Here is a 22,072-nt window from a genome sequence, read left to right on the forward strand (position 1 = left end):
AATTAGAGGAAGCCTTAGCCCAAATCATATATACATGGTTTCACCCAACCAACATTGCTCGACCTGTCCCTGTGCGTGGTCATAGCCCCAACCCAAACCTAGCGACCTTGTTCAAATTTATTTGAATCTTGTTTTTTCTCTCTCCTCTTTGTCCTCTCACACCACGGGAGCAGCGAGATCCAATCGTGCTCGCCGACCTCCTGTGGCGGCGCCTCCCGGCCACCCCCGTCGCAAATCAGCATCGAGTGGTGACGGCGATGGCCCTATGCACAAGGCGGCCCTGGGCGGCGGTGCAGCTCGCCTTGCGAGCGCGGTGGTCGGCCAGCCGTGTGGCCCCAGGTGTCGGCGCGGCCAGGTGCCCAGGTGCCCCTGCGTCTGGCTCTTCCTACATGCGGAACCGACGGGGACCTGACATACGGCTGCCTCCATCCAGCGAAGTGAGCTGCAAGTGCAGGATCTCTGCAGAACGGTGAGCACCAAGATTCCGATGGTGTTGATTTGTTGGATTTTGGTGCAGATGAAGCACCACTGCTCCAGGACGCATCCATCGTCAGCCCTGGTGTAGCCCTGACGCATCCGTCGGCGGCGACGGTGAGGCCCATCCGGCTGAAGGTTGAAGACAGTACGGTAAGTGATTTCTGGTTATCAGTTATAGAGCCTGCTTTACAGTTTCAGTATTTGACTGTTTATCTTACTTCAATTTGCTCTCCAACCTTGTAATCCAATCCATATGGCTTGAGGCTATCGGGCATGAATGATCCATGTAGGCCGTAGGTAGCAAGTAATCAGGGACTAATTTTCTAAGGATTGAGATGACCCTGCACACCGTTGCCTCTTCGACTAAGGATTTGGTGAGTAATTGCTGCCTCGATGACATGCGCTGCTGGTGTTCGATAAATTGACTTGCTGCTGATCTACTAGATGTTTGCAGGATGGCTGCTTGCTCTGATTGCCTCTTGAATAGTAATAGCTTATAAAAAATTATTTTCCTTTCAATTGCAAGCTGCAACATGGCATTGCGTCCAGGCCAAGGAGGCCACCGTTTTGCAGCAATCTGTCCTTGCATGTTCAGTTATTCATACTTCTTTTTATACATTGTTCAAAAAAATTCTATATATTATCAGAGCATATTTCTATACATTATCGAACCACATTTCTATACATTATCGGACCACATTATGACCTGATTATAACAAAAATTTATATCGTTAACTATTCAGGTCAAGGAGGCTATCGCTACGGTCCTTAAGGACGTCCTCCTCGACGACGACGATGACACTGAGGACCAATCTAGCAAAGGTAGCAAGATGTTGCGTCCAGGCCATCATCGTGCAGCAATCTTTCACGGCTCATTGTAAGTTATTCATACTTATTTTTATACATCATTGAAACAAATTTGTATGCATTATCAGAGTACATTTCTATACAAGAACAACATGGTTTTCTATTTGGTTGCTGCCTTACAGGAACAACATGGTTTTCTATGCAATATTGAAACAAAGTTGTTTCTGTGCTTGCATACATAAGTTTCTATGCATATCAATGATTTGACAATCTGACTAAATAAAATATTTTTTGATGCATAGAGATTTTTGGGTGCATAGAAATAGATGCATAGAAATTTTTGGGTGCATAGAAATTAAAATCTTTAATACTATGTTTCTATGCCTTTCTTACCATTGCCCCCGAAGCTTCTTCATATCTAGTGCCTAGCAGGCTACTCTCGCTTCCATGCTGCCTCACATGCTGCAAGCCACTGAAGCCACTACAGGATTTTGTATTTATTGACTTTTTTAATCTATTCAAAGCACTACAAGATTTTATGCAATTTAGGTACGACCATTCAGCTGTTTGCTTGTTTCCAGGTAAGTTCTTGCAGTTTAGGCACAAGATTATGGTCGATTACAATTGACTTATTACTGCAGTTCTATATATTATTGGAGCAGCTATCTATGCACTTCTATATACACTTCTATGCATTGTTTACATTCTTAAAACACTTTAGCATATATTTCTACGCATACAGATCTGTGTTTATAGACCTAGTAAAAAACTTGTATGTATGTTTCTATGCACCCACACACAACTCAGGGAGAGGATTCTAGCCTTCTAGGCTTGTTTCTAGGCTCCTCTCGACGTGTGTATTTGGAGATTGTAGCTTGTACATCGATTAATCTGCATAAAAATTATGGCCCAATCTAGATCTTTTGCGAGCTCCATTAGTCCAGTTTACTTATTGATTAACATGCATAAACAATTGTTCCTAGTTTTTTTATGCATTCTAATTTAGGATCCGACCCTAGCGATGTCATGTGTGGTCCAACAGCATGCTCCGTGTGGCGAGAGGATCCGTGCACGAGGAGGGGGCTGCTTGCTTGTTTCCAGGTAAGTTCCTGCATTCTTCTTTGTAAATCCCAATTTCAAACCAATTTTCATTCCTTTTCTATTCTGATCATTCCACTCTAGGACAATCAACTAATCATTGCTTGAACTGGAGCAACAAGAACAAGAGGAAGAAGCAAGACACACTGAATAGAAGGAAATTGAAATCTTATTTTAGGATGCATAGAAGTTAAAATCTTAATTTTTTTATGCATAGACATAGACTTCCTTTTCATCTAAGCTTGAGCCTTTTTTCTATGCTTAGGCCTTGTTTAGTTCACCCCAAAAATCAAAAACTTTTCAAGATTAGTTATCCATGTTTCTTTTTATTTATTATTAGAACTGATTTCTATGCAATATTAGAGTATATTTTTATACATTATCTGAGCATATTTCTATACGTTATTGTTAGCTTCTTTCTATGCATTCTTAGAATAATTATCTGTATACTTCTACATAATTCTATACTTTGCTGGTACACAGTCTATATATTGTTCTATACATTGTTTAGGTTGGGGTTGTCACAATGATGGTACAATAATCGCCTAGAAGGGAGGTTATTTTGGGTTCTATGTGTTGATTCTCTATTATTTATACGTCCCCCAGAGTGACAATAATGGTTTGGATTGGGGTTGTCACAATTATGAATGAAATAATCTCCCACAGGGTAGGGTTTTATTAGATGTTTTACATTATTTTGTGCCTGTAAAAACATGTTTATATGTGTTTCTTGTAGTTGTAAGGTTTTCGCGCATAACAAAATATGTTTCTATACATTTCTTTGTCACCATAAGGTTTTTGCGCCCGCTCAAACATGTTTCTATGCTTTTGTTGTGGTGTAGGATGGTTGGAAGGATTTCTCTATTTGGTGTGAGGTCAATGGTGGCTTGGACATCATAGGACATGGCTTGCGACATCCGCAACTTCCTTAGCTTGTGACAGTTGCGTAGTGTGATCTTCGATATAGTTGATGGGTTAATGTAAAAAGTTGTTTTCCCATATGTTGCGTTGATATGCTTGGATGACATGAGCGAAACTATTGGTTTCTATGTAACCTCTGTTGGGTTCAATATTTGGTTGATTGAGTGTCTATGTATATTATGAGTTGGAAAAATAATAGATAGTCCACATATAGTGTGCAGTGTTTTGAATGTTTCATCCTCTAGAGGGAAGCATTGTGTAAGGTTTCTATGCATTATTACTCTACTAAATAAACATATCCTGGTGAAAAGCATGGTGTGGGTATGGGTAGTAACAGTGTTGGCTGTAATAGGCCCCCATAGCAAGAAGCATGATGTTATAGACAATCATGGTTATGTTAGGTGGAATGTCCATCTTGTGGATAGGTTTTTATGTAGCAACAAAGTTAATTTTTATTCATTCAACCACTAATTTATATGAAACATGGCACTAAAAATTTTTATGCGCATCTTGACTATTGATTTTATATACCTAATCGGTCATCACATGCCAGCATTTAAATTTCAAATTTTAAAGAAGATAAGGTCATCTCCATATTGAGATGTTTTTACGCGGTAACAAAATTAATTTTTAATCATCTAACCACTAATTTTTATTCAACATTGGCGCCAAAAACTTTTCTACGCGTTTTGATCCGTGATTCTATGCATCCAATTGGCCATTACGTGTCACGATTCAAATTTCAAATTTTGAAAAACATGAGGTCATCTCCATGTTTCTTGCTCATAAGATCTTTTCTTAGATGGATGCATAAAATTATGTCTCATAATGCGCAAAATTATGAATTTTATTTTTTTAAAAAAAATATATATTCACAACAGATCTTAAATCATGCACAAAAATGTTAGGAGTTCAATAGTGAAAACCGTTTTTGAATCAGATGTTTCGTTGAGAAATTATCGTGAAAAAATAGAAGAGATTAGAGTGGACACACGCATGCAAGTATGTGTCAGGCTATGTCAGCTATTGTTAGATGTAACGTTCAGATTACAGAGAGATTTTTACGCAGTAACAAATTAATTTTTATTCATGCAACTACTATATTTTATGCAATGTCGTAATAAAAATCTTTCTGTGCAGTCTGACGTAAGATTTTATGCATCCGATCGTTTAGGTCTCCACAGATCCCACACCTGCGCGCGTGTCAGCTTTGTGAGGGCAAGGTGGGATGGCACAGGTCCCCCACTTGCGCGTGTGTCAGCTCTGTGAGGGTTGGGTGGAGTGGATGGTTGGGGCTTCCAATACCTATGTGTAGCCCTGGGCTCCCAATATACCAACCCTATATATATATATATATATATATATAGGGTTGGTATATTGGGAGTCCAGGGCTACAAATAGTTATTGGAAGCTCCGGCCAACACCCTCATCCAACCTCTACCTGCGCACAAGTGGGGGACCATAGGTCAACTGAGCTGACGCGCACACGAGGTGGAGACCGCAGTGGACCCTGTCAACCGAATGCATGAAAATCTAGATCGAGCTGTATAGAAAAGTTTTGGTCGCGATGTTGCATAGAAATTAGTCGATGGATGAATTAAAACTAATTCGTTACTGCGTAAAAACCTTTCTGCGAGTTAGACGTTCCACATATTCCACCTAACTACTACAGCTGACACATGCTGATACATGTATGCATGCATCTTTCATTATATTCTCTTCTATTTTTCCACGATAATTCCTCGATGGAGCTTCCAATTTTAAAATGGTTTTGACCATTGAACTTCTGACATTTTTACGCACGATTCAAGATCCACTTTGAATATTTCTGAAAAAATTATAAATTTGAATCATGGCACGTGATGACAATTAGATGCATAGAATCAGTAGTCAAAATGCGTAGAAAAGTTTTTGGCGCCAACGTTGCATAGAAATTAGTGGTTTGGTGAATAAGAATAATTTCATTGTCGCATAAAAACCCTCCCTTTTGCATATTATTGATTTGAAAAATCATGACCGCGTCCAACCACACCTTGCTTTCTAGAGGGGATGTATAATTAATATAGGAAACAATGTAAAGAAACACATAAAACCCTTCCCACTATTGAAGGGGTCTATCGTAACCACAACCATAGCCGCTCATACCCACACCATACTTTCCACCAAGGGGTATTTATTTAACAGAGGAACAATGCATAGAAACTGAGTCAACAACATATTGAAACCCAACTGAGATTACATAGAAACAAAGATTTGCTCATCTCATCCAAGCAGTTTGCCTCCATCAGCATCATGCTTTCCAATATAAGGATATATAAATAATATGAGAACAATACACAGAACATGAGAACCGCACACGTACAACATAAAAAACTATCTCGTCTTCTCAAAAATTTAAAATTTAAAAAATAGCACGTGATAGACGACCGGATTCACTACACTTAAATATTTTTCGTGCCGGCATTACATAGAATTTAGTAATTTGATGAATAAAAAGTGAATTTGTTGTCGCATAAAAACAACATAGACCTGCTCCAACAATGTATAGAAACTTATGCTCACAAGCATTAAGAATACAAAAAGGTTGCTATAATCTGAGCAATGAGCATCCGATGATCCTCAAGCTCGAGCCCCCGAGGCAAAAGGATGACTTCGATTGCATGGCTAATGAGCTTCACAAGTTCTCCAGAGACGTGCATCATGTACATGTCACTAGATCAGCCTTGTCCTTTAGGCAATGCTTTTGTTCCGTTTAGCAATCCTCTAGAGCGCGAGAAGTTTCTTAGCGTGGTTTCTCATTTGGAATCTACAACTTGTCCGTTTTCAAGCACAATGAAGTAGTTAATGCAAGGTATTTTGATTTGGATCGAGAAGACTAGATGATATGCTTCTTGGATTTCTAGAAGATCTATGCTACTTGGATTTCTAAAAGATCTTTACAACACCGTTGTCATTGGTAGGGTAGTTTCTACCATTGGTGTTGTGTGGTACACTAACAAGAATCTAACAACCTGGCCAAGGTCATGTTGAAAGTTTACCTCAATAATGACATGAGGATCCTAGATTCTATGAAGGTGAATGTTGGGCTCCCTCCTAAGGGTTGTTCATGAACAGTCCCCGTCTTTGCTCTGAAGAAGAAGAAGAGTGTGCCAGAGATACTAGATGAAGAGGCTTTTGTCACCTATTCCTCTAGCAAGATCAAAATATACCCCTAGTCGACTCTAACATTAGATGGATTTACACATGAACTTGGATTATGAAGTTAACCCAGAGGGTGAAGTTCAGGCTAGGATCATAGAAGTGGTGGAAAAAGTTGCAGAGCCAGTTGGCAAGGATTCAGTCTAGCAATGGATTTTAGTTCCTTCACCTATGCCATTTATCACTCTAAGAAGAAAATAGTGATCGTAAAACTTGACTTTGAAAAGGCTTTTGATAAGATGGAACACCAAACTAACTTGGAGGTTCTCAAGCTCAAAGGTTTCACTAACAAATGGGTCAACTGGGCAGAAGGCATCCTAAATTCTAGAACCTCTTCTATGTTGCTAAATGAAATTCCTAGTAAACCTTTTACCTATAAAAGGGGGGGTTAGATCGATAGGGATATCCTCTATCTCCTCTTCTTTTTATTCTCACAAATGATCTTCTATAATCCATCATTAACAAAGCATGGCGGCTAGGGGTTCTGTCCCACCCTTTAAGTGAGTACTTTGTTGGTGACTTTCTAGTTGTGCAGTATGCTGATAACACTTTGCTCATCCTCTGGGCCAAAGCCAGAACCCTTTTCAACTTAAAGGGTATACTCATACCTTTCTCTAATTCCACTAGTCTTCATGTAAATTTTAGAAAGTCTTTCTTGGCGCTAATAAATATAGAAGACACCCAAGCCAAGCATTTAGCAGAAACAATTGGTTGCAAGGTTAGAACAATGTCATTCACATATCTTTGGATTACCCCTAGGCACCACCAGACCTAGCTTACAAGGATCCATCCCTCTTCTTTCCAGAATAGAGGGCATACTTGGAGGAATCAACAAATTCCAAATTCCATTCACCTACCTTGGCTTACCATGGGCACCAGCAGACCTAGCTTACAAGAAATTAACCCTCTTCTTTCAAGATAGAGGGCAAACTTGGAGGAATCAACAAATTCATCTCCTATCATGGAAGGTTTATTCTGGTAATTCTATGTTCTAAGCCCTACCAACCTTTTACATGTGCAATCTTCCATTTCCTCCATGGATCATCAAACAAACAGATAGAAACAGAAAGCATTGTCTTTGGAGAGGGGGCGACATCAACAAGAAAGGTTCATGCTTAGCTAACTAGGAAATAGCTTGCAGGGATTATCAATATGAAAAACCGGAATTCAGCCCAACTCACCGTTTGCCTAAGCGGCCGTTTAGACCATTTAAACACTGTGTAAACGCTACACATTGGTACACCATTTCAGTTTAATCATCCGTTTAGTCCATTTAATTGACCGTTTAGCCCGTTTAATGGACTGTTTAGCCTGAATAATGGCTAAACGGCAGGTGACCGACTGTTTACCGTTTAGCATTTAGGAAAACATTGGCTCTACTCGTGCAGAAATCTCATGGGTGACCCTAACCTGGACAAAATTGTATAGAAACATAGATGTCCCTCTCCACGCAAGAAGCCTAGTGGGTTCTTTTTGGTGGAAAGACGTTCTCAAATTAGCTGAAGATTTTAGAACTCTAACTCAATGTATAACAAACAAAGGAAATTCAGTGATGTTTTGGCAAGACAACTGGTTCACCTCATCCCTAAGAAGTTTATTCCCCCAATTGTTTTCATTGGCAATCAAACCAAAAGGGTTAGTAGTCTACTTCCTGGAAGCTCACAAATATATAGTCTTTGACTACCACTCTCCTCCTAGGATTCAAACCAATTGGATTCACTTCAAGACCTTATTTAGGGAAGGAGTTGGAGGATTAACTTAGAAGGCAGTTGGAAGTACATTTGCAACTCAGATCTCTTCTCGGCAAAGAAAATCTACACCCATCAACAAGGTACTCTAGAGGCCTCACCTCTTTTTCCTTGGCTATGGTCCTCTTCCAAGCTTAGGAAGATAAATTCTTTTTCTGGCTACTGCTCAGAGATAGGATTAATATTAGAAACCTACTAACAAGGAAGAACAAACTACTGAAAGACTAAAATTTTGCCCTATGCACTAATGATTGCGAATAAACCATTTTGATCTCTCCTTTGAATGCCCCTTCATCACTACTTGTTGGAACTCCCTTTCTATTCAATGGGGCATTACTCTATAGCTCTTAGATACGATGATCGAGGCCATAACCTCTTCTGGTAATCCTATCTTCAGAGAGTTGAGGATCACTGCATGTTGGACCATTTGGAAAACATGAAATAGATTCATCTTTGACAATGATACCTACAGCCTAAAAAATTGGAAGTATAGCTTTAAATATGATCTTGGATTGGTTTGCATCAAGGCCAAGCATAGTAAGAAACTAGCTCTAGATTTGTGGCGAGAGAGTTTCCATTAGAAGATGTATCTCTTTTTTCTTTTGAGCTTTACAAGCTTTGTAATTGTACAAACACCCTTTCCTTTTCATACATACATATAAAAAATATAGGCACTTGCTGAGGCTTCAAAAGTAATCGCATTCATCATTAGACTGGAAAATTCATTTGCGCGCGGGGAGGAGAAGAATCGCCAAAGGGTGGTGGGTTCGGCGCTCCTTGGTCGTTCCTGGTAGACCTAGATATTTGCCTTTTTAATTGTAGAAAGAGATAAGTTAGTTTGTTTGTAATATTTAATTATTAACTGGAAGTTGATTTTTTATAGTTTCATGCTTATGTGCGTCACAATTTGTTCACTAGAGTTAGGTGGAGTTGAGCCAACCATTTATTAGTGCTACACAAATTTTAATGTAGGACATCGGAGAAACATGGCACTGGCTAGTTCACACCATAAACGTTAAAATTTGCATATCATTGTAAAATTGCAGCTATTTGCTATACTATTATATGCCATGTTTATCCGATGGTCCATATAATGTTTTCATTTTAGTTTCATGTACGCTAAAGTTTGCTCATAAGGTCTATATGAAATTTAATTGTGTTACCGGTTCATTTGATGTCACCATTTTTCTTACACATTAGATATTATCGACTTATAGTTTCATAAATTATAGTTTTTTTGTAAGTCATGCATACAAGCAATCATTTTGTATATATTACTGTTTGATTGCAAGCGCTAGTTGTAATCGAGATAATTCTTTATTTTGCTATTTTAACTCTACTGTTTACTCATAAGAACTAGGTGATCTTGTCGAGTTGTCTACTTAATTTTCTGGTTTGTACTTGTCATACACTAAAATTATTTTGTAATTTCTACTTGTCGAGTTGTCTACTTATGTACGCTACTATTTGTTTGTAACAGCAAGATGGTATTAGCTGGCATTACCACTTTTTCTTGTCATTTCTAGTTGCCTGCAATTCTTATAAGCCCTACATGCAATTGAATTTTGTGATTTGTAATATTGTATGTTGCTATTTGTTCTTAAGTGTTGGATGGCATCAAGTTGATAATTTAATACTCACCCTGCTAGCTTCTATATATGATTTATATGTAAGCTCCACATGGTTTTCTTGTCATTTGTAGTTTTGAATATTACCGTTTGTTTGTTGTTGAGCTGATCACTTTTTTTTACTGTTTTAGTTTCACATGCTACAGTCGTAGCCCACACCTTAATGAATCTTTATTGTTTGTAGTTTTTTTATTTCTTCATAAGTACTAGGTGGTGTCGTCTTGACCACTAAATTTTGTCTTCTCTAGTTTCATATGTTACTAGTAAGCCCAACATGCAATCAATTTTTTTTGCTATATCAAATTTTGTCCATTACCATTTTATAGTTTCTAAGTGTTTTGGAGCTATATCAACTTTTTTTTTGCTATAAACATTAGTTTTGTAAGCACTTTATAAACAGAATCATCCATGGCATTTGTGGTTGTACATGAGTTAGTATATCTGGTCTAGGCGCAAAACCAAGATAATGGTTACACATTGTGGTTTATACTCCATTCATTACTCAATATTGTTAGTTTGTAACAGGTAATTTTGATTTCATGAGGATGAGGGGAATAACTATTACATAATAGATTGGTTAAGTTTCTCTTATCAAATTATTTGAAAAAAAGTGACCATGATTGATACATGCCAAGTGTGTGTGTCATACATTTTTTACAAAAATAAGCTAATGAAAATGAAAAGAGTACAATGTGTCAAATGAATAACATGAATGATACATAAGTGTTTGATGTCTAGTCTACCAATCTTATTGACATGTGCATTTCGTAACTAATCTCCAATGTTCACCTCATGCCATGTAGTGCTATCTGCGAATGATGAGATGGAGACTATGGCAAAGGCGATACAACATGGAGCTTGTCACTACATGGTGAAGCCAGTACGCCCTGAAATGGTCAAGAACATATGGTTGCATGTGGTGAGGAAGGGCAAGAGTAATCTAAGGAACAAAGTCAACACCAGAAATGATAAACCTAGTCAAATAGTGCAACCTGTGGATGATGAGAATGGTGAAAAGGATGATGCAAAGTACACAAGGAAGCATTGCAAGAAGAACAGAAAAGATGGAGATGGTGCTGAAAAGGATGAGGTCATATCGACCCAGAAAAAGCAAAGGGTTGAGTGGACTAGACAGCTACACTCCAAGTTTCTTGAAGCCATCAATCACATTGGCATGGACAGTAAGATATTACTTTCCATTGTTTTTTCTATCAATATGAAGCTTAATTAATAGTTAAGTTTGTTTAGTAATAAATCTTTTGTTAATATAATTTCAGAGGCTGTTCCGAAGAAAATACTCGAAGTGATGAATGTAGACGGCATCACTAAAGAGAACGTTGCAAGTCATCTGCAGGTTGTTTTTATTTCTATGCTTTATTCCTATGTTTGAATTCTTATCCACTATTTTATTATTAAATATATTTGTATCAAACTCCCTCCCAGCCAATTGCCGTCTCAAACTTAATATCTATGTTTGTCACCAAAACTTGTGTTTGCAACGTTCTCATGGAACTTCTGTGTGCACCACATAAATAGTTCTAGCTAGTGCCATACACACATATTGTTGAGTTTTGGCATGTGTGCAGAACCACAAACCCTCAGTGGCAATCACACCTATACATTTCTAGAGTTAATGAAACAACAAAATATCTTCAGCTTTTGTTTATGTCAATTTTTTCCTTAACAAATGTACCTGTCTTTCTTGTGATTTCAGAAATTTCGTATGTACTTGAAAAAGCAAAAAGAGGGCACACTCAAGTACTCAGCATTTGTGGATGAACAACAAGCATGGCTGAATGGCAAGACACATGTTAATAGCAACATGAGTGTACCAGAATGTTCATCTACACAAATTTCAAACGAGCATCCACCATTGGGCACAAGCATGAGCTTTCCTTCATCTTGTTCTGGCATTTCCTATGCAAGCAAATTGCGTGCCAGTATTTTGGGATCAAACAAAGGTATTCCATTTGATCCTGACAGCTTCTTTGAAGAAATGGCAGGTGGTGAGCTGTTGCAGTCTCCTGAGTTGGCAAACCACCCTTTGGCTCAAATTCAATCATTGTCTACTGACCAAGTGGCTCCTTCGAGTCATTTACCATTACAGTCACCTGAATTGGTGAACCAACCATCAACTCAGATTTGGTCATCTTCTATTGGCATGTTAAACCAAGTTGCCAGGGAGCCTCCCCAGTTTACTAGTAGAAACTCCAGCAACTACTGGACAACTAGTGTGTCGTCCAGCTTCCATGATGGTCAAAATGTTGGAATGTCTATTGGTCCATCACAAAGAAACAACATCTTCATGAACCAGTTGCCAGGACTAGTAGCCTCTTCTCACAGTGTTCCATCTTCTAGAAATGAATATCAGAACCAAATGGCAGGAGTCATGGGGACAACACCAATGGTAAGCTTCAATGAGAAGGCAACCCTAGCACCATTCAACTTTGGAAGCAACGGAAGCTCTACAGTGATGCCAGTTAACAACTTTGTTCCAGGTAGTTCTTTAAGCACTAGACCTTCATTGTCTAACCTTAAGATCTGTAATTCTCTCATACTAACCCAAATGCCAAATGGTGGGGGTACAACTGGAAATCTCCCTGAAGGTGGTACCGTTGGTCATCAAACTGTTGGTGATCAAGAGAATAACAAGATTCAACTCCCCATGTCAACAAGGGAAGTACAGATTGACATGCCAGTCCAGATGCTGAATGGTGGGGCAAGTGGCAATCTACCTAAAGGTAGCAACACCGATCTGCATCCTGCTGGTGATCAAGTGAATAGCACCAATGAACTTCCCACTGCAGGAACAAGCGAGGCACAGAATGGAGCCATTGATAATATAGATGCCTTTTTGGCCGACTGGGTTAAACAAGTAAGATCTTTTTATATCAATTTCCTGTCTACTTATTTCACAATATGTTTTACATGTGAAAGTGATGACTACTTAAGTGAGAATTATCTAACTCAACTTCTTTTCTCACAACAGGATTTACTCAACGATGATGATGCTTTCTTCAATGGGATGTAAATTTAATGGGAGGAAGATGTTTCTGTATTTGTCTTTTCCCATCTTGACAAATGTATGGTTATTGTGTGTTGTATGTGCAAAATTGTGCTATTTGGAGTAGGCTAGCTAGGGCCTAGGAGCAGGTTTCAGCGAATCACATGTGTCATGTATTATAGTTATGCAGATAAGCTCTTGCATCTGCTGTAGGTTTCAACTTGGTGGGATTAGGTTTGGAGGGAGGTGTGGATCTACCTCCCCTGCTGACCCAATCTATACAATCTTTGGTTCTGAATTTGGGTCAATATTTTTTCACAAGGAATAACCTATTTGTTCTTAGGGATCTTTTCTTAGTTCCTTGGATCATAAATAGGTAATGTCAGATGGATCTAAGCTTGGAGTATGCGTTGGACAGCCATACAATTACTGTTATTTTCTCGAAATATGGATAGCCCTTCTATATCCATGAAACAGAGAGAAAGTGTCGATATAGCACCACTGTTCCTTGCTGAGCACAACAGAAGCAATATAGTTAATAAACAGAAACTGAGCCAAGACTGCTTTGATCTACTGGCCAGAGGCCTGCACGATCAGTCAATCACTGCTCCGGTGCGGGTTGGAGTCCCAGAACCTGCACCACCCCTTCTAATTGATAAAGGGGGGCTTGCTTTTTGTAAGATTTAGCGGTTTCTGATGCTAAGTGCGTAAATTATTGATTTTTTTCACCTTCTGTTAACTTGCCCTGTTGATCATGTGTAAGAATACAAATTCCTTTTTTGGCCTTTATTTTTTCCATGGATCCAAATATTTGTTTTCCCTGACTGTAACCGCAATGGCGCTTTGTCAGGAAGATGTTTCCGCCATGTCCTGATGATACTGATCAATCCATCCCTGAATGATGTCAACTTCTTGTCTCCTTTGTTCTATAACCCAGTCTGGATCACCCTTTGTTGAAGATCTGAAGTCTAAATGATGAGCACCTGATCACCGTGACAAATAACTGCCAATAAGTGAATCAGGAGGGAAAAAAGTTGCTACTACCGTCTTACATTTTTTTCAGCAATTTATTGCTCACCTTTCTCTGTGACAAGGGCAATGATACTGGATGAGATGTTCTTGAGAACCCTGGTTGCAACACAAGGGAAATGCTTTAAAAATACTCCAGCGCATTAAAAATGTTTCTGAAAGACTTAAACTATGCTGATGAATGATGCAATAAAAAGAAATGATCAGATAGACTTACCCGCCTCGACTCCATGGGTCTCGCATTCCATTAGAGAAGATGATGTTGCTCCCAAACCTCTTGAGCACCTTATCAATTTTCTGCAGCAAATTGTGCAATGAAGCAGCAGATGAGCATTTGATACGTGCCAGCAATGGCTTCCACTAATGGTTCATTCCTGCAAACTGAAATTCTGAAACAACACTTACATATCTTACTTTTTAAAAAAAACAACACTTACATATCCACCATATTCAGTTGTGATCCAATGCGGTCTCGGTCGAACCCCCCAGCTCTGGAAACATTCATCGGACCTTTCATCATAGCTGAAGGAGGATGGTGGGAACATGCTCTCGTTGGAGACCGTCATTGGCATGATCATCTCTGTGCAGGCCTGCACACACAGGAGTATGTTACAATCTCAGATTCTCATTGTTGTCACCATTCAGTCATTCACTAACATGGTATTACTTATCTCTCAGGTTTCACCTGCCATTGCCAGCCATCGAGGCCATGCGGGTCGTCTCCATCCTCTATCTTATTGCAAGTCTGGTCTCCTGTGTAGTTGTAGTACAAGCTTGCCGCTGCGAATGCCTTCTCCAGGATGTCTGCGCCTGTGGGAAACCCATCGATGATCTTGCACATCTGCAGATGTTTTCATGTGAAACTTCATAATGGGTACAACTAATGTGCAGACACTTGTTATAATGATGCAGGGTTCAGTTTGCCAGACAGTTCTGAAACACATGTTCAGAAGAACCAAAGAATAAATAGTTCGTGTGGATCATATTGGCAAATTCTTAACACTTCCTGCTGTGGTTAGTCTGGTTGACATGTGGGTAAAATGGACAACCTCCTTGACTGGGTAGGCAGGCAGATTCTCCAGGAAATTGGCTGGGGTCGGATAGTCCACCATGGCAGTGTAAGAGAATGCTGTCCACAGCCAGTTTCGGATTGAATAAGCGTACTTCACTGTCCTGAAATTTTAGTGAAGAAGAAAATAATTATAGCTGTTCTGTATTTAAGGTATCCTTAATGCTTCCAATAAAACAAAATAAATCATTAGTGATCATCGGTTCATCGGTTTAGCTTAGCATCCTTGTCATGATGATTAAACACACCTGTTGTATTATTAGTCATCGAATGATGAATATAAGCCACTAGAAAACCTATAGCTGCTTGTGTAAACATGGTAAGATTGCAAGCGACTATCCATCCCTTGATTACTGCCTGCAAGTCATCTCATTTCTTGCCTAAATGTTTGGCTATTGCTCCACTTACTTGCACTTGACGCAACGCAACCCATTACTCAAGCATTACTTGCACGCAGGAAGTAACACCAGTAATTCAGCTTAACGAGCTTACTTGCAGGCTCTGAAAAGTTTGCTGAGGTCCAGGAGCCCTTTGTCTGTGGAACCCCTCTCATCCAGGACATCCCAGGTTCCCTTGATGACACTGAAGCAGTTCAGGCTTTCAGACTGCAAATGTTGATTACAAGCTACAATCAGTCAACATCTGAAGAAGAAATATTGTAATTTGCTACTGATTAGGACAATGACCCAAAAACATAAATCTGTTAGAGTACGTCACGGGCCTATTGGGCCTAGGCTGGCGGTATAGCCCGTTAGTGTTAGTTAATTAGAGAGAAGAGTCGCTTACTTAGCAAGCCTTGCTTGGGAGTTAACTAAACCTCAATATATAAGGAAAGGAGATGTATCAATCTAATAAAACAAGAATTAAGAAGGAAATTCCTTCCCTCTTGATCGGCCATGGGCAAAGGCACTGCGGCCGGCCCTCTCTCGCCTTCGTAGTCCTAGCCTGCAAACAGTACCCGTGAGTACTCTAGCTCTATGGGTACTGTAGTGTGGCAGCTGTCGTTGCTCCCCTCGACTCTCTCCTCTCAATCACAACAGCCACGTAACAGAATCCGACAAAGATGCCACCAGCACTCCAGCAGGCCGGAGAGCTACTTGGGTTGCTTTTTTAGCTTCTTTATTAGGCAGGGCATTCTAGAAATGGCAGCTTCGAACACCGGATAGGTTCCAAGTATGTAAGCGGGGAGAAGGAGACTCCCGAACCCCCGGCCCCTCCCTCGCAGCCGGCGCCCGCACACCGCTCCTCCTCTCGCCACCCCTCCCTCCTCTCCACGCCCATGCGCAGAGGCTCGCCCACGGGCCGCTCGGGAGCCTCCGCCGCCCTCGACGTCCACGGATGGGCCACCGCCGCCGCTGGGCGCTTCCTCCACCGGCGGGCCGCCACCGCCATCGCTCGTGGAGTCGGGATCCAGCGCCCCATGGCCGCCAACCCCTCCACGCACCGATGGAGCGCCCTGCTCTGATGGCACCTTTGTGCCGCCGGGGACGGCCGTGGGAGCCACGCCACCGTGGCGCCTCCGCCACCCCCACCGCCGTTGGCCACAGCAGTGCCATCCACCTCCTCCGCCATCACCCCCTCCTCCTTCACCTCTGCCCCCAACCACCTCCCATCTCCCTCTCGCGCGGACCGCTCGCCGGGTGTCATCGCCGACCATGGCAGACCCCCTCCGTCCGCGCAGCTGCCGGCCATGGGGGCTTCTTCGGACCTAACACCGTCGGTGCTGCCAGATCTGGTGCCTAGGGCTGCGGCCATGGCCTCCGCCAAAGACGATCTGGAGCTTGCGGTCAGACCTGGTTCCGGGCGTCCAGGGCCGCCGCTCTACCCACTGCAGTTTGTGGGAGACGACGCCGCCGTCTCGTCCACCAGCGCCTCGACCCCATGCGGGGAGGCCCAGCCACCACCTCTGAGTTCGATGGCGGTCCTTATCGTGGATGTTGTGGAAAGCGAGGATGATGATATGGGCGCGGACGTGAGCCCCCTCCGTCTGCCTGCCCCCTCTCCAAGCCCGGCATCCACCTTGTCCCAAAATGCCGCACCTTTCCCTTCGGGGCCAGGTCGGTCTAAGGCCCGTCGCTGGGCGGACGAGGACATCGTTGACGCCCCTGACTCAGACACGGCGCTAATCTCCTACCTGGATGCGCTTCATCGTGTGCCGCTGCCGCCAAGACCTTTGTCGTGGCCCGTGCCGCCCTTGCAGCACACCAGGCATTCGTCTTCGGGCCAGCTGGCGTGGTGCCGGCCACCAGGGTGGGGGCTGACGAGGTGGGAAGCGGCGTCGGCTGCATCCACAGCTGGTGCACGGCATGCCCATTCAGCCATTGGAGGGCGTATCCCAGCACGCCAGTGCCTCGGACGTCGTGGGCGGAGGTGGCGCGATAGGCCACGTCCGCAGTTGGTGTGTGGCCTACCTGTGTGGCCTGTGCAGGGTCGCACCCCATGCCAGCGTCGCCGTGGTCGGATCTTCGCCCCTAACGCCGACAGGTGGCAGGAGGTACTCCACCGACAACATACAGGGTCGGCTACTAGCTTGGTTGTGTCTCGCACCAGCCAGTTGTAGCGCCAGCAACCTCAGAAGATCCCCGCGGAGCTTTTTGGGATATGCTTCAACTGTCTCTCCGCTACTCACCAAGTAGCGACTTGCCGGTTACCTCGGCGCTGCCTACGCTGTCATGGTCTCCACCACCTTGCTAGGGACTGCAGACGCCCCATGCATGCTGTGGCACCCCAGCGCATGTCCCGCAGCTCGACTTGCGCGGGGCGGGGGGGCCTGTGCAGGTCACCGTGGCAGGCGTCGGGGGAAGCCGACAACATCGACGACGACAATGAGGAAAGCTGGCGAGGGCCGCCACCTCTAGCGGCGACAGCAACGCCACTACTACCGTTGAAGCCGACGACTCCCCTGTGCCAGACCTCGTGGGGATGGAGCCGCTCAGGAGCTCGATGCCACCCATGTGGATCAACCCAATGCTTGAGGAGTTCGCTATCTTGTTTCAGGTTGCTGCTTCCTATGCGACAGTTGCTCCGCGGATGGCAGACCTACCTCCGTCATCGCCTATGCAGGCCGTGCCTCCTCAGTCAGAACCCGTTGTGCTGGTCGAGGAGGCGCCCGCGGCGAGCCCTTTGCTGCCAATGGACGGTCTGATGGCCGAGCAAGCCACGTCTAGCCTTAGCGACGCGACGCCCACGTCGGGCGTGGCCACTGCCCCATCTCAGCCATCGGTGCCAGAGTCGGCGCTGTTGACGCCTCCTCGTGCATGTCAACTCGACGTCGTGTGTTGGGACGAGAGGCCGACGCCGCTCGAGGCCACTCGGTGCCGCCTGTCAGGAGGCCCCCGCCTGTCAGGCCCAGGAGTAGTTGGATTGCCGCCCAACCGTTGGCACACATTCCGGCCTCCAAGCGGGGCGAGGTTCTCCTAAAATGCGGCTAGGGATTGCTCCGCCGACCGCACCGGATTCGCCCGCGCCAAGAGGGATACCCGACGCCCTGTGTACTAGGACCTTGTCGTCGAGCGAGGTGGAGGGCCTAGACGCGCGGTTCCCAGCGTTTAATGGGCGAGCGCGCGAGCTCTTCCGGGAGGACTCGTATGACGCGACGTTGAGCGCATTTTGGTTGATCCATTTATGTAATATCGGTCCATAGAACTCTTTGCTAGGTCGGTCCAGCTAGTGACCTAGCGCGCTTGTTGCGTGTTGGTTGTATTATAAACTCTTTCTTCTTAATATAATGATACGCAGATCTCCTGCGTATTCGAGAAAAAAAAAAGAAATGGCAGCTTCCTTTTTAGAAAAGCACTCAGGTGTTCCAAAAAAAGAAGAGTTCTCTGAACCACAATACAATTTTGAAGCAGACCGAAACGAGATTTGCAAGCACTTATTGCTAGTAAACTTGAGAAGCTATGTGACTCAGATCAGATAAGCCTAACAAGGCACAGTTTGAGTATCGCATTCGAGCTAATAAAACACTGACCTATCAGTCTTGACTCGTGAGGACCTGATCTAGCTGCATTATTAGTATGTAGCATTTCAATCATAGAATTAATTTGCCTGTCCGTGAACAATAGGTACAGGGACAACTGAGAAGGAGTAAGGTGTCATCAGGTGCAGCTAACCAACTGAAAACAATGAGCGCTCACTGCTCACTGGTCCTCTATTAGCCGCCTGCAGGAAAGACCGAAAGACAAGACATGATAACCGATGTGTCCTTACATGAGATTAGAGCTATTGGTTCAGAGCCCACACTACAGGCTAGCAGAGGAGAGTGTCCTGAAGACCTGGGCACACAGGTCAAAAGGTGTCTTTGCCGTACGCTATCCGGGACATTGAGCAGATATTTTGATAAATTTTTTGTCGTCAGATATAACTGGAAGCTGTCACTGAACCGGTGCAAAAAGAAAAAAAGAACAAATTCCAATCTTTAAACCCTACATACAGAAGCATATGTGATTTTGTTACCTTGAAGTCCTGCGAGACACCGTCGTAGAAGCTGCTCCAGGGTGTTATGTAGTCGAACTGCAGGATTGGCGCGGAGGACGCTACGGCCCCAATGGTGACGTGGGGGTACTTGAGCCTGAACCAAGAAGCCAACACTGCAAACAAACACAACGAGCATCAGTGAAAGCACAACCATAAACAAGCGAGAGTTAGTTTAAGTATGCCATCAACACGTCCTAATCGGACACACATTGAACACAACGCCATCCGCATAGTATATATATATATATATTCCTACTTAAACAAACAGCAGATCATTCATTGATCTTTTCTATGATAATTTAACAGATCCAGATCCACGTCGCCAGGGAACATGACAAGTAGTACACATGTGCATTCCTGGGAAGTGCCCGATCAAGAATCGCGTGTAGCCATAGGGCGCCGGCGGCTGACTTACTTCCGCCGTATGAGCCGCCGAAGACGACGACGGGAGCGGCCTCGGCGGAGAGGTTCTTCTTCAGGCTCCTGATGAGGATGGCGAAGTCAGCGAGCGCCTGCGTGGACGTCAGGTAGCCCAGCGTCTCGGCCGACTTGTACGAGTCGTTCCCGAACGGCTTCGACTCCCCGTAGAACCGGTGCTGTTCATCAATAGTGGCAAATTGGCATTGGAAGAAACGGTTTCATCAAAGGTCAGTTGTAGAGTTAGGAAAAGCAAGTGCACGGTTCAGACGAGATGAGAAACTGAGTGATGCTGGATTAGTGTGGTGTTTTTGTGACGTTTTTTTTCTACTTCTTCCTCCAGCTCCTTGTATATGACAAAGCAATGCTAACGTCAACAAAAGAATCTGTCAGGTCAGTGTTACCTACAGCGAAAGATTTGTCTTGGGTAGATGTGGAGACCCGGATTTTTGACTGTGTGAGTATCTTGTCAGCACTCAAATCAAACACCGGCAATTCAAAAAGTTTGAAGGAAAAATGCTCATGCTAGCTATACATGCTACATCATCTCAGAAATTACGACACTAGTGGTTGCTAAGTAAGCAAACCATGGTTGCAACGATCGTACCTCGATGAAGACGAGGAGGGCGCCGAACTTGGGCGCGATGTCGAACATGAATCCCGTGTTGGTGGCGAACCACTCGATGTCGCCCTCGTTGCCGGTGTACACGAACAGCGGCCCGGCGCCGTCGCCGTCGCCGGCGCTGGGCCTCCGCCAGAAGGTGTCGTTGAGGAGGTACTTCTGGCGGAAGACCATGGACGCGTTGGGCGTGAAGGTGAAGTGGTCCAGCTCCTGCGCGAAGTAGTGAACCGTGAAGGGCTTCTTCGCCGCGGTGCCGTTGGCCGTGCCATCGGCGGCCGCGGCGACGAAGAGCTCGCCGCCGGCCCTGATGCTGCTGCTTGCCCGCTGGTGGCGCTTCAGAGCTTGCAGGTGCAGAGGAGCGACGGCAGCCGGGAAAGCAGCAGCTGGCTTCTTGGGGGTGGAGGACGGCCGCGCTGCTGCTGCGGTTGGTGCTGCCGAGAAGGACGCCAGGAGTAGCAGAAGTGGCAGGAAGCAGGCGGGCAGAGGAGGGGCTGACGACGATGACCAGGCACCTCGTGGTCGTGGTGCCGCCATTGTTTGCCGTCCTCTCTGTCTCTCTCTCTCCCTCTCTCTCGTCAGTCGTCACTCTTGGTGGGGGATTTTTAAAAGGAAGGCGCACGGGCGGGCGCGCGGAGGAGAGTCAGATGAGGACGATTTCGCCTTGTTTTTGATGAAAAAACACGATTTTGCCTGGTGACGGAGGAGAGGTTGTACGTTTTGCCGGCCCCGGTGGGTGACACGAGCGAAGTTTGGGGATTTTGTGGCGGTTTTGGGGGATGGTCTTGCTCGGATTGGCAGGGAAACGGCTGTCAATCGCCGGCGCCGGCGCGGCTTGGACCGTGTCGCCGTCTTCTTGCTCACGCCGCGCTGTGTTGAAATCGAAACTACGAATCCTGTGCGCCTTCTTTGTGCTTTTGTTAAAGGTACGGGCACTACAGAAGGAAATGCACCATGTCGAGGCAAAGTGCTCTGTGTCGTCCTAGTCGTAACACTGTGTGTAACAGAACAGTGGGCCGGCCAATCGAGTCGATATGATGCGTTCGTTTTCACATCCGACGGCCGAGAACAGCCGGGAGCACGGCACGCCGTACCTGCGTGCCCTGCCCCACTCTCTGCCTCTGTAGTCTGCAGTCTGTTCAACGATGGCGCCCATGAGTGAGACGAGGACCGCCCCCCGGCGCCGCGCATGCATCGTACGAGCTGAGCTGGTAGAAAAACTCACTGTGCTGCGCATGCATCTTCCAGTCAGCTGGAACAGTGTAACAACGACCACGCCTGGCGGTGTGTGGCGCTGCGCGACTGGCCGGTAGCATCACCGGCCATTGCTACCAGGACCAGCTGTAGGAGAAATAGTCTTCACTGATAGTGGAAGGCGCGACGGTTCCTTCAGGGTAAAGTTAGGGCTTGGGCAGTGCCATTTGAGGGTGGGTCATGACAGTCTTTTAGCATGACACGAAGCATAGCACGCCATAAAATATTTTGAATCGTGTTGAACCAGCACGACATAAAAATAACAAGTAAACATTTTTATAACTATGCAATGATTTTTTTAATATTTATTCTTCAATAGATGAGAAA

At 44.2% G+C, this 22,072-nt stretch overlaps 2 protein-coding genes across 3 annotated transcripts; one reads left to right on the forward strand and one right to left on the reverse strand.

Annotated features, from left to right (window-relative positions):
- LOC110431245 (two-component response regulator ORR24-like) lies at window positions 10,433–12,269 on the forward strand. Its single transcript, XM_021450112.1, has 2 exons — window positions 10,433–11,058; window positions 11,155–12,269. Exons 1-2 carry the CDS (start codon window positions 10,659–10,661, stop codon window positions 11,265–11,267), a joined length of 513 nt encoding a protein of 170 aa, XP_021305787.1. The 5' UTR covers window positions 10,433–10,658; the 3' UTR covers window positions 11,268–12,269.
- Window positions 13,322–21,301, reverse strand: LOC8058418 (lysosomal Pro-X carboxypeptidase). Of its 2 annotated transcripts, none has more exons than XM_021450111.1 (10): window positions 20,480–21,301; window positions 19,871–20,051; window positions 19,435–19,568; window positions 15,472–15,584; window positions 14,960–15,083; window positions 14,596–14,751; window positions 14,348–14,500; window positions 14,128–14,207; window positions 13,960–14,009; window positions 13,322–13,884 (listed from the first exon to the last, which is right to left on the reverse strand). In XM_021450111.1, exons 1-10 carry the CDS (start codon window positions 21,026–21,028, stop codon window positions 13,850–13,852), a joined length of 1,575 nt encoding a protein of 524 aa, XP_021305786.1. In that variant the 5' UTR covers window positions 21,029–21,301; the 3' UTR covers window positions 13,322–13,849. The 2 variants fall into 2 exon arrangements, with proteins under 2 accessions (XP_021305786.1, XP_002438750.1); XM_002438705.2 differs by having other exon boundaries at window positions 13,323–13,864; window positions 20,480–21,290.

The sequence above is a fragment of the Sorghum bicolor genome, chromosome 10, assembly GCF_000003195.3.
Source record: "Sorghum bicolor cultivar BTx623 chromosome 10, Sorghum_bicolor_NCBIv3, whole genome shotgun sequence".
Classification (NCBI taxonomy): domain Eukaryota; kingdom Viridiplantae; phylum Streptophyta; class Magnoliopsida; order Poales; family Poaceae; genus Sorghum; species Sorghum bicolor.

Coding starts and splice junctions, on each gene's coding strand:
- LOC110431245 (XM_021450112.1), top strand. CDS start 10,659: ATGTTCACCTCATGCCATGTAGTGCTATCTGCGAATGATGAGATGGAG. Junction 11,059..11,154: donor CAATCACATTGGCATGGACA/GTAAGATATTAC, acceptor ATATAATTTCAG/AGGCTGTTCCGAAGAAAATA.
- LOC8058418 (XM_002438705.2), bottom strand. CDS start 21,028: ATGGCGGCACCACGACCACGAGGTGCCTGGTCATCGTCGTCAGCCCCT. Junction 15,084..15,471: donor AAACTTTTCAGAGCCTGCAA/GTAAGCTCGTTA, acceptor CTAAAATTTCAG/GACAGTGAAGTACGCTTATT. Junction 14,501..14,595: donor TCGATGGCTGGCAATGGCAG/GTGAAACCTGAG, acceptor CTGTGTGTGCAG/GCCTGCACAGAGATGATCAT.